The sequence below is a fragment of the Octodon degus genome, unplaced genomic scaffold (genome assembly GCF_000260255.1).
Source record: "Octodon degus isolate 3935 unplaced genomic scaffold, OctDeg1.0 scaffold00035, whole genome shotgun sequence".
In the NCBI taxonomy this organism is placed as follows: Eukaryota; Metazoa; Chordata; class Mammalia; order Rodentia; family Octodontidae; genus Octodon; species Octodon degus.
The window spans coordinates 7054401-7067134 of record NW_004524611.1 but is presented as its reverse complement, the minus strand read 5'-3'; the positions used below and the strand labels follow the sequence as shown (position 1 = coordinate 7067134).

Sequence of the window (12734 nt, the reverse complement as noted above, 5' to 3'; positions counted from 1 at the left end):
AGTGTGCGGCTTCGCCCCCTATGAGCGGCGCGCCATGGAGCTGCTCAAGGTCTCCAAGGACAAGCGCGCCCTCAAGTTCATCAAGAAAAGAGTGGGGACGCACATCCGCGCCAAGAGGAAGCGTGAGGAGCTGAGCAACGTGCTGGCCGCCGTGAGGAAGGCAGCTGCCAAGAAGGACTGAGCCCCTCTGGAATAAAGCTTTGCAGAAAAAAAAAAAAAAATGCTATCATTATGAGCATCTACAATGTACCAATAAAGTTATTTTGTTAAATGATGGAGGGGTTTGATAATCTTCACAAGAACCACTTTGTAGACTAGTATGAGGGGAAGCCAAGCAGAATGGCTGAACAAATGTGGGACAAGTTGGGCAGATGGCCTACTTGGAAGGCTGAGGCAAGAGGATGGAGGAAAGTTCACTGTGAGACCCTGTCTCAAAGAAAAAGGGGCAGGGAGAGAGAGAAAGAGGGGGGAGAATATGAATATGAATAAATGAGAGGATAAACAACACTTGCAAGTTTTCCGGTAAAGGGAGGCAGAAACAGAGCAAAAGACAATGATGAATACCAGATCAAAGAATTTTAGATAAAGCAGGTTTGTATTCTGACAAGCAATGCTCTAGGAAAGGGAAAATTAGTAATGACAGCTTAGACCAGAGCAATGTACAGAGCCCCCCTACCCCTGGCTCTTCAATAGCAGATTCTACCAAGAGCTGACAGAAAATATTAGGGGGGAAAGGCATCAGTACAGACTTGTCATTATTTCCTAAATAATACACGGTAAGCGCTATTTTCACAGCGCTTACATTATATAAGGTATCTTAAATAACCCAGAGATACAGGGGAGATCCCTGCCCATTATCCATTGGTCCAATTATCTTTTACCATTCGAAATTACCTTGGGAACACTGGCCAAGATCAAAGTTCTTCCATTATATCTAAGGTGACATTAGAAGACAACTATCTGAAGAATGTAGTCAAGCAGATTTCCCAAGCTTTACTTCAGGACTGCCACTTCTACCACTAGACTCATGAACCACAGCAGTAACCACCAAACAAGACTGTACATACTTGGGATGCTACGTTAGGGTCTCCATTACTATTTGTCTTTACATCAAAGAAACCTAGTAAAACTCCTCTGATGTTACATTTAATTTATAGGTTAATATTCAAATGTTTAGTCAGGGCTGATGAATGATGGTCTTAATTAGCCTGCTACTAACCAGCTCATCTCTGTACCCAAGATTAAATTGTAAGAATGTTAGGGAAAATCCTAACTAAAGTTGTGCTCTCAGCTTAGTACAAGCCCTAAGAAGTAAGTTTTAAGTGTAAGAGATGTTTTCACCAACAAACACATTAACTCTTTTTTTTTTCTTTTTTGCATTTTTAGGACAGGTTTTTTTTTTTTTTTTTTTTTTGCGGAACCCAGGATTGAACTCAGGCACTTGCACTTGCCAGGGAAGCGCTTATTCCACTGAGCCATCTCCCCAGCCCCTTAGGACAGGGTTTTAAAGGGTCTACAGGGATCACTGCGTAGATCCAAATCTCATAGTGATTTTCCTGTTTACAGCCTCCCAAGAGCTGAGATTACAGGCGCATGCCACCAAACGCAGTCTCATTAGCAGCAGGCCACAGGCCCGGGGATCCCGCCCCTGTGTCTGCCTAAGCAGGTGCTTTAATCCGCTGAACTATTTTGCTGGCCCTCACATTAATTATTTTTCCTTACATAGATCTATGATGTTAAGTACGCTGAATTCTGCCTAGCAGATATTTCTGAAGTAGAAACTGTCAGGTGCTGCCATGTTGGGGTATACCTATAATCCCTAGGGAAACTGAGATGGGAAGATCACAAGACTATAGCCTTGGCAACATAGCAAGAGCCTATCTCAGTAACACAAAAAGAAATGTGTCTGTCTACAAACTTGTTTCTTCAACCTTTTGTCCATTTCAGAAATGCTATTTTAGATACATAAAATTTCAGAAAGCAATAAAGGGCCGGGGAGATAGCTCAGTAGAATAAGCGCTTGCCTGGCAAGCGCAGGGTCCTAAATTCAATCCCCGGTACCGCAAAAAAAAAAAAAAAGAAAGAAACAAAGAAAGCAACAACAAAAAATACAGTACACGGGAGAATGTGATGAGTAACACACAAATACTACACCGTATACGGAGCTTGAATATCTTCACACTGGCATCCAGAGAAGGTCCAGAAGCCTGGAGGAGGGGACGCCTACAGGGGTGTTTCTCAAGTTGGAGGACAGCCCCCGTCGGGGGGTGGCAGAATGAATTTAGTGAGTGTAAAAAGTTCCACCTGCACGTGCTACGCTGAGCAAGCATGAACAAGACCACGCGGCGCTGCTCAGGCCCTTACGCCCTCCTACACACAGACATGACACCCTCAGACCCTGCGCTCTCCCGACGCTCCCTGCCGCGCCTCCCATACTCCCATACTTTCTTCTCCCCAGAAACCCCGCCTCAGCAACGCCTCGAATTCGAGAGCACCCCCGTCCAAGATCGACTCCATCCCAGAGAACCGGATCTCCTCTGGGACCTTCAGGGAGGACGGCCCTGGCTTTACAGCTCCTAACTCCCGGGACACCAGCCCGAGCTCCCCCACACGCCGGCCCCAGGGAACGCCGGTAAACGACAGGCGGAGGGACGAGGCACTGGATGGGGAAGGGGGAGGGGCGCAGAGAGGCCGAGGACAGGACGCGGTCCCCACGCGGGCTCCCGGCGGTCTGACAGTCCCCAGCTGTGCCTCTCGGCCCAAAGTCGTGAGCTCCCGGGTTGGCTTACACTTCCATGTTGTCCCGCTTTATCTCGGACGAGGATGACAAGCCGCACCACCACCACCGCGCCCACTTTCCCGGCTGAGAGCCCTGGTATCCCGCTCAGCGCGCAGCAGTGCACGCCGGGAGCGCTCCGCTGCATGCCGGGAGTACAGCGTTGCATGCTGGGAGCGCGCCCGTACCGCGGCCGCTGTGCGTCCCGGTGTTTCGTGTTTTCACTTAGCTCGATTTTTAGCCTACTAAGCCTTTGTGCGCAGGACTTACATAGTACGTGATCTAAATTAATAAACTAAGCTTGCGAAGATCTGATCAGATTAGTTGGGTTATACGCCATCAAGATCCCACCCCTGTGTGCGCTGCTAGTTCTTGAGCTGGGTGTTCCCTCAGGCCGCCGAGTTCAGGGGTGCTGAGCACTTATGTGCGCTTTTCTAGAGTTTAAAAAGTTGTTAAAAGGTTAAAAAGGAAATCTCACCTGCCTTCTTCCTGTTCCCATCCTTCCTGAAGAGTTATTTGAGGGGCCGGGAGATGGCTCAGTGGAATAAGCACTTCCCTGGCAAACGCAAGGGCTGAGTTGAATCCCTGGTTCCGGCCAAAAAAAAAAGTTATTTGAGAGACAAAAACAAAAAAAGAGCCAAATGACAGGCTCTGTCTCGGACTTTGGGGTCTTTCAGGAAATTTGTCCAAAAGGAAAAAAGATACAGGTGTAGTGGTGTCCTTTTTATTTTTATTTTTATTTTTATTAGTACATGTTTGCAGAACATAATGATTACATTCATCCTGATACACGTTAATGCATATATGCAACACATCTTCATTCTATGTCCCTTTCCCCTCCTCTGTCTCCATGGCTTGGTCCCCTTCCCATTTAGAAAAGATGTCCCTGTTTCCTATTATATATACTGTATGTTGCTCTTTCTTTTTAGAGGACTCATTAAGAGTTAACCTGTTAACCCTGAGTTTTTATGACCTTTGACACGTTTCACCTAGGTGGTTGTCCCCTTTGCCCCAGCCCTAATCTCCTACCTCAGGCTCTGTATACTAATTTGTAAATCATGTATCTGTTAGGCTGTTCAAAAGATATTAATTATAGCGGGCATGGTGGCACATGCCTATAATCCCAGTATTCAGGAGGCTGAGGCAGGAAAATCACAAATTCAAGGTCAGCCTGAACTACATAGGGAGACCCTGTCTAAATAAATAAATAAATGGTAATTTTGTACAGGATCTTTTTTTATGTAGGAAAAGTAATTTTATAAAGGTAGAAATAAGCACTTACATAATTTTACAAAGAAATTTAGAAATCTGACCATATACAGAATTGTAACAGGACAGACCTGTGACTTTTTTTTTCTTATTCTTGTGACTTTTTTTTCATTTATCACCCTTTAAAAAAAAAACAAAACCTTTACTTGAGAGACATTATGGCAATAAATGGTTTGTCATGACAAGAAGTACATATTTAGAAGACCAGGATGGTAGGCACCCCACACGTGACCCCTCTATTACACATCGCCATCCTCAGTGCAGCCGCCTGGCTCACGGGCACCAGCATATACAGTTAGTCAGGGTGAGAATCTCACCAACCAACTGCTAGTCTCGAAAACCTGCTGATGTCCCCCAGGATCACTGCCCGACCCATCTTGTGCATACGAATGCATGGCTTTAATGTTTCTCAGCTTTTCTCCTTGCCCACTCCTCATTGTCTAATCCTCAAGTTCTCGCTTTCCTTTTATTTGTGTTATAACTTTCTATATGTAATTCCTCTTTTAAGTTCTTCTACTAGGGAGACAATACAATATTTACACATGTGGGTCTGGTTTATTTCACTTATATCTTCAAGTGGCATCCACTTAAATAAGAAGGCTTCGAGTTTATCATTCTTTATAGCTGAGTAGTACTCCATTATATAAAAGTACCACATCTTTTTCAACCATTCCACATGTGACGGGCATCTTGGTTGTTTCCAAGATCTGGTTATCACAAATTGTGCTGCTGTAAACATAGGTACACATATATCACTATGATATGACGCTTTCAGTTCCTCCGGGAAAATTCCCAGTAGGGGGATAGCAGGCTTGAATGGGATTTCCAGTCTTAGTTTTTTAAGGAGCCTCTACACTGATCTCCATAATGGTTGCACCAGTCTACACTCCCACCCACAGCCTCTCCAATGTTTGTTGTTGGTTGATTTCTTTATGATAGCCATTCTTTCTGGGGTGAGATGGTATCTCAGTGTTGTTTTAATTTGCATTTCATAGATGGCTAGCGATGTGGAGCATTTTTTCATATATTTATTCACTTCTTTAATTTCGTCCTCTGAGAAGTGTGTGTTCATCTCGGATACCCATTTCTGGATTGGGTCTTTAAATTTAGGGGCTCTAACGTTCTTTAGTTCTTTATAAATTCTAGAGAGCAGAGCTTTGTCTGAATGTTTATTAGTCAAGATTTTTTCGAAGTTTGTGGGTTGTCTTTTCACTTGGTAATTTCTTTTGATGTGCAAAAACTTCTCAATAAGAGGTGGTCCCAGTTGTTAATTCTTTCAAGTGTTTCCCGTGTGATTTGGTTTCTGTTCATGAACTCTTTGCCTGTCCCTATGTCTTCAAGAGATCCTCCTACTTTCTCTTCTAGGAGATTTAGTGTTTTTGTTTTAATGTTCAGTTCTTTAATCCATTTTGGCCTTAGTGCATGGTGATAGACCTGGGTGTGTTCAGGATCTTAACTCACTTGTTCTCCCAGAATTTTCTACAAGTGCAACTACTTTGTTTGTGGAGATTCAGTCATTAACAGTTTTAAATATTTTAGTGTGTAGATTCCATTTAGTAAGGAAATCCATATCAGCAGTAAGATTAAAGCCAAACTTGGTGACACATACCTGTCATTCTTGCAGTCTGCAGGCTGAGGCAGGCAGATGATGAGTTCAAGCCAACCCTGCATAACTCAGCAACTTAGTGAGACCTGCCTCAAAATAAAATAAATACATTTTTCAAAAAATTGTTTAAAGTAGGGGCTGGGGAGATGGCTCAGTAGAATAAGCGCTTCCCTGGCAAGCACAAGGGCCTGAGTTCAATCCCTGGTTCTGCAAAAAATAAATAAATAAATAAATAAATAAAAATAAATAAATTGTTTAAAGTAATATTCATATGTTATAATAGGAAAAGAGACCCACTAATAATAACTTACGGTTACTACATCTGAATTACTTTTAATGAATAGAATAATTTTATCTCTTAGTGTAAGAGTTGATGAATAACTTCAGATTGTACGGATATGTAAGTCATACAGCAAATGTTTTGTGTCCCTTTTTTACCTAACTTGCAGATATTTAGCTGAGTGTGGTGGTACAAACCTGTAATCCTAGCAGTCAAGAGGCTGAGGCAGGAAGATTGCGGAGTTTGAGGGCAGCCTGGGCTACACAGTGAGCTCGTAATCAGCCTGAACTACACAGCAAGACTGTCTCAAAAGCCCAAGACAAGAAAGTCCTAAAACTGGTTAGTGGGCGTGATTGCACAACCCTAAATACTAATATCATCAAATTATACCTTTTAAGCAGAGAATGTGTCTGAATATGAATTTTATCAAATATGTACACAAATTATCTATCAATAAAGCTGTTAACTTTTTTTTTTTTTGGTGCTTGCCTCTGGAAAATTGATTGGAGAAGTAAGGGAGATGTTTAACTTTTAGTTTTACACATTCTGTACATAAACGTTCTTCAGCAATCATGCTGTGGGAAACAGAAACACCAAAACAACACCCAGGACTTGGAGGCAGATTTATTTTACATTGGTAGGCGCTGATAGGGTTCATTCCCAGAATATCAGCCCCTGATCTCTGGTGGCGTAGGGCTTACACAGGATTAGCAAGCAGGAAGTACAGAGGCAGATGCATTGTCAAACGGGGATTGGTTTACACATTGTGCATTGTAGTGACCAGCCACTTCTAAGAGACAGAAGCAATGGGAACTGGAACAGGAATTACTACCTGGGCAACTAACAAACTCAAGTATACTGGCTGGGGACCATTTTTTTGTTACAGTCATGCTACTTTAAGTTACATGTAGTGTTTTTCAAAAGCATTGACTTAAAATCACCAAAGAAACCAAATGCCACCCTGGGCCCAACTGGTTGGATTGGCCTGGAGAAGCCTGTCCCTACCTTGAGGAGGGGGAACCACAAGGGAAGGGTACAGATGCTCACGTTATTCGCTCAACAAATGTCTACCATAGGGCTGGCGAGATGGCTCAGTGGTCTAAAGCACCTACTTGGAACAAGCTTGGCAAAGCACAGGGACCTCGGTTCGATCCCCCAGCACCACATGCCAGACAGCCCCGCCCCCTGGCAGGCTGAGCTGGCCACACACACACACACACACACACACACACACACAAAATAAATAAATGTTTAAAATTGTCTACCATAATCACTGACAGTACAGACATGGAGGACGCACGCCCTCCACCTGTCTCGCTGGCGCATGGTTGCGGGACCGGCTCTGCACATCAGTGACTCCCCCACCCAGCTTTATGTGCTGGAGCAGAGGAGCGATGACTCAGGAGAGGGGAGCGTCCCCCAGCCGGGCCAGGGAGGGACCTCTGGGGCCCCGGCAAAGGACTCAGGTATGACTGAGATGAGGATGAGGTAGAGTCATACTCAGTGTCTCGCCCAGCTACCTTTCACGCAGGTTAATGCTTTCGTCCCTTCTTCTAGGCAGGGGATGGGCAGTGGGAATGCCTGTGGTCCCAGCACTCTGGGAGGCTGAGGCAGGAGGATTGTGAACTCCAGCGCAGCCTGTACAATTGTCTTGTTTTATTTTATTTTTAATAGTCAAATTAAGTTTATTTCATAGATTGCATACATACATGTTTAGCCATAAGATCAACTGTTTAGGAGAACTTTATATCCAATTTACATGCTTTAGATACCACCTTTCATCTATCTTACAGTAAGGTCTTGATCCCAAAATCCACACAGAGAGCTTTAGGAAAAAAACAGGACACAGAGGGATTGCCTCAGCCTGTGCAATTTAGCGAGACTCTATTTCAAAAATTTTAAATTACCAAAAGGGGTGGGGATATAGCTTAAAGGGAGGGTTCTGGATTCACTCCCTAGTGAGGCAGGAAACTAGGGCATAGCTAGCCTGCTGCACCAGTGGTGTGGCCAGTCGATAATTATAGATAGACACAACTCAGGCACCCAAGCACCCACTCAGGAGGTGCCGTCTGCAGTTCTGCAAACTGCAGACATGAGGCACAATTTTTTTTTTTTTTTTTTGGAACCAGGGATTGAACTCAGGCCCTTGTACTTGCCAGGCAAGCGCTTATTCTACTGAGCCATCTCCCTGACCCCAATGGGACACAATTTTGATAAGATGGCCTACATCTGACATCAGAATTGGGTGGCTGCAAAAGACGACTGCTGTCAACCTTATCACCCCTGTGCTCTTTCACAGAAAGGGATGCCTAGCACCCCCAGAAACCTGGTTAGGTGGTGGTGTTTAAAAATTGGCTCCCTAGGCCAGCCCTTAGTCAAGGTAGGCAGGAAGTAGTCTCTGCCGATGAGGAGAGGTTCAGGAGGAATTTCAAGGTGTGGTTTAGAACCACTTGGCATTTATCATCACTTTTCATCTGAAGAGGCAGACGTCATCATCATCATCATTATAATTTTATAGAGAAGGGCTTAGCGATTGCATGCTTAGATGACCTGATTTGCCCAAGGTCGTGAACGCAGTGGTGACTGAGACGGAATGCACGCCCGGCCAGCCGCCAACAGCAGAGCAGGTCTTCTGAGGCTCTGGCCCGCAGATCACACACAGGACGCGTGCGTGCGTGAGCAGGGTCCTCACGCGGTGGTTACTCGGCTGTCCTGCAGGGTTCCAAGCACCTTCCCAAAGGCCAGCACAGCCAAGAAAATGTTCTCCACGCCGGGAAATGTTCCTCATGAGGAGGCAGGTGAGTGTCCTTATGAGGTGTGATTAAAAACACAGTGAGAGCAGCTCCCAGGGGCTACCCAGCGGAAAGGCAGCTCGTAAAAAAGGGAGCCAGGGATATAGCCCTGCAGCACCTGTCTAGCAAGTGCAAAGGTCCTGAGTTCAAGTCATGCTACCAAAAAATGTCCTCATGCACCTTATTCAGTGAATACGGCACCAGGTGACTTCTGGCTCTTCCCTGATATCAAGACCATAGAAGGGAAACCTTTTTTTTTTTTTTTAAATATTTATTTATTTTTATTTATTACATTTATTTATTGTGTGTGTGTGTGGCCAGCTCAGCCCACCAGGGGGCGGGGCTGGCTGGCATGTGGTGCTGGGGATCGAACCGCGGTCCCTGTGCTTTGCCAAGCTTGTTTCAAGTAGGTGCTTTAGACCACTGAGCCATCTCTCCAGCCCCGGGAAACCTTTTGAATCAATTCAGAACATTGAGGCAACCACAACAGCACAGCTAGAGAGATTATCACGAAAGAGGACCACAGAACCACTTAAGAAAGTGGCAAGAATGATGGGATTGGTGGGCCCAAAGGGAGAGGGAGGATTACTGGCAATGTGTCTTTTACTGTAATGCATTTTTAGAGGTGTTTGTTTGTTTGTTTGTTTGGTCTTCTTGAGATAGGGTCCTGCTATGAAGTTCAGGCTCGCCTTGAGCTCGCTTTATAGCCTGGGCTGGTCCCAAACTTGCAATGATCTTCCTGCCTCAGCCTCCTGAGTGCTTGAGTTACAGGCTCGCACCACCTCACCCAGCCATCGTCCACTTTTTACTAAAGTTTGGAGGGTTTAAGTGTGCCCTCAAGGCCACACCAAAGAGAGATGGCCTTTAGATTTCATGCCCATTTCCTCTCCTCCCAGGGCCACGCAGGAACCTGGTGACAGGGCTGCTGCCCACGGTCAGGCCTTTGTCTGGGCTCAGGGCCAACAGTGCTGTTCGTGGAGAACTGCCGGAATGGGGCTCTTGCTGTCCCCTGTGACCTTTCGGGTCGGATCCCCCACAGTCCACACCCTGCTATTTGAAAAAGTAGTTAAGGAAAGCCCTCTCTTCTGTGAGAAGGTGAATCAGTCACTATCACACATAACTGAGGTTATTAACTTAACAAAAGAAAAGGTTTATTTGTGGCTCATGGTTTGGGAGGCTGGACCAAAAAAAAAAGAGTCTATATGTATAATGGAATACTATACAGTCTTTAAAAAGGAATGAAATCCTGCCACATGCTAAAACATGGCTGAGCCCTAAGGACACGATGCTGGATGAAACAAGCCAGCAACAAAAGGACAAATACTGTTATTCCTCTTACATGTCGTACCTAAAGTAGCCAAATATATGGACATAGAATAGTGGTAACCAGAGCCTGGAGGGAGGAGACAAAGGGAAGTTGTTATTTAGTGAGTGTAATTTCAGTTCTGCAAGATGAAAAGGTGTGGAAGTACATTTTGCAATACAGTAATATAAAAATATCAACATTACTCAATGGCATACATAGGCTGGTTAAGGAGGCTTTTGTTTAGTTTTATTTTTTGAGACAGTCTCACTCTGTAACCCTGGCTGGCCTCCAACCCACGGCAATCTTCCTGCCTCAGCCTCAGGAGGGCTGCGGTTACTGACATGCATGGCTACAGAGTTCTTCTTGAAGTCACTTCTAGAGTCGCCAGCAGTCGTAGGAGATAACATAGAAATCACTGTACACTTTGCTCAGTTTCCTCAATGCTGGTATTTTACAAAACTGCAATAGAAGAGCGCTAGGATATCGGCATCCTAGAGCCGCCTGTCTTACGTGGGTGTCGCTGCAGCCTTTCTCCTGTGTGTGTGCATCAGTCTATTATGAGTCCTGTACATTGAATCACGTGAGTAGCTCCATGTGGAGGATGGGGACCGGTTCCTGCACCAAAGGTTTCATCACACTCCCCTGTACACGCCCTTCCCTTTAGACTTCCTTGTCATTTTATTTATTTATTTATTTATTTATTTATTTTTATATTTTTAGGGAAGGGTCTACAGGGTGTTTAGGGTCTCACTACTAGATCGGACTCCTAGTGAGCCGCCTGTTTATAGCCTTCCAAGAGCTGGGATTACAGGTGCATGCCACCATGCCCAGTCTTTCCTTGTCATTTTTTTTTATTTATTTATTTTTATTTATTACATTTATTTATTGTGTGTGTGTGGCCAGCTCAGCCCACCAGGGGGCGGGGCTGGCTGGCATGTGGTGCTGGGGGATTGAACCGTGGTCCCTGTGCTTTGCCAAGCTTGTTTCAAGTAGGTGCTTTAGACCACTGAGCCATCTCTCCAGCCCCTTTCCTTGTCATTTTAAAAAGATGCCACTGGAGGGTTGGTCAGACAGCTCAGTGGAATAAAGCACCTGCTTAGGCAGGCTCAGGGACTGGGGTTCAAACCCCCGTGTGCCATGCTGGCCCCACCCCCAGGGCACGCTGAGATTCATTGAGACTGGGCGTGGTGGCACACGCCTGTAATGTCAGCACTTGGGAGGTTGAAAACATGAGGATCACTGCGAGTCTAATCTGTGCAGGGAGACCCTGTAGACCCTGTGCTGAATACATTTTTTTAAAAAAGGAAGCCATTAGAATCTTAAAATATGTAACCTTTTGGGATTGGCTTTTTATCTTCCCCATAATTTCTGGTCATTCATCCAAGTAGCTGCATAGATCAATAGTTTATTTCTTTTTGCTGCTGAGTTAGGTTTCATAGTATCAATAGACTGTAATGTATTTAAGTTTTGAGACAGGTTCTTGCCCGTTGTCCAAGTTGAGCTCAAACATATGATCCTTCTGCCTCATCCTTCCAAAGTGCTGGGATTTCAGGCATGTTCCACCTGAAAAGGGTCATTTAACAAAAATATCATTCTGCTGCTTCTAGAGGTCACCAATAATTTATGTTGTAGTTGTTAGATGGCTTATTCTATTGTGTCAATAAAGTCAAATTGGTTAGTCTTGTTTAGATGTTCCATCCCTCCTGATTTACTGTGTAGTGGATCTGTCAATTACAAAGAGAATAATGTTGGGGCTGGAGAGATGGCTCAGTGGTCTAGAGCACCTACTTGGAACAGGCTTGGCAATGCACAGGGACCACGGTTGGATCCCCCAGCACCACATGCCAGCCAGCCCCGCCCCCTGGTGGGCTGAGCTGGCCACACACACACACACACACACACATAAATAAATAAATAAAAAGAGAAAAATGTTGAAATCGCCAATTATGAGTTATTTATTTGTCCTATTAGTTTTTTTAATATTTGCTTTATGTGGGGCCTGGGAGATGGCTCAGTAGAATAAGCACTTCCCTGGCAAGCGCAAGGGTCTGAGTTCAATCCCCGGTTCTGCCAAAAAATAAAATAAAATAAAAATATTTGCTTTATGTTTTTTTGTTTTGTTTTGCTTTTGTTTTGTGGAACCAGGGATTGAATTCAGGCCCTTGCACTTGCCAGGCAAGCACTTATTCTACTGAGCTATCTCTCCAGCCCTGCTTTATGTTTTTGAAGCTGTGTTATTAGCGTCACCATTTAGGATTTAGGATTGTTAGCTCTCAATGATAAATGGACCTTTTTATTATTAAATAATGATCCCCTATCTCTGGTGTTATTTATTGCCTTAAAGTTCACTTTGCTATGAAGATAGGTACTTTAGAGCTTATAAATGTTTATATGATATATATTTTTATAACTTTTAATTTTCAAAAAAATTTTATTATGGTACAGTAAAATACACATAGGATATTATTTACTGTCTTGATCTTTTTAGTACTAGCGTAGGGATGCACGACCTTCACACTGAGTTACATCTCAAACCTTTTTTAAAATCCTTATTTATTTTATTTTTTGTCTTTTTAAAATTTTATTTATTTATTTTTATTTAAAAAAAATTTTTTGGGGGGCTGGAGAGATGGCTCAGTGGTCTAAAGCACCTACTTGAAACAAGCTTGGCAAAGCACAGGGACCGCGGTTCAATCCCCCAGCAC

At 44.2% G+C, this 12734-nt stretch overlaps 1 protein-coding gene across 3 annotated transcripts in view; it reads right to left on the bottom strand.

The window, feature by feature from the left end:
• Crcp (CGRP receptor component) overlaps nt 1-3037 on the bottom strand; it is a 47740-nt gene extending 44703 nt beyond the window's left edge. The window contains exon 1 of one of the 3 annotated variants that reach the window (XM_023714333.1): nt 2790-3037. In XM_023714333.1, coding sequence (XP_023570101.1) covers nt 2790-2945 — 156 coding nt within the window. In that variant the 5' untranslated portion in view covers nt 2946-3037. The other 2 variants (XM_023714334.1, XM_023714332.1) reach the window with 2 other exon arrangements.
• Between the last annotated feature and the right edge of the window lie 9697 nt (nt 3038-12734).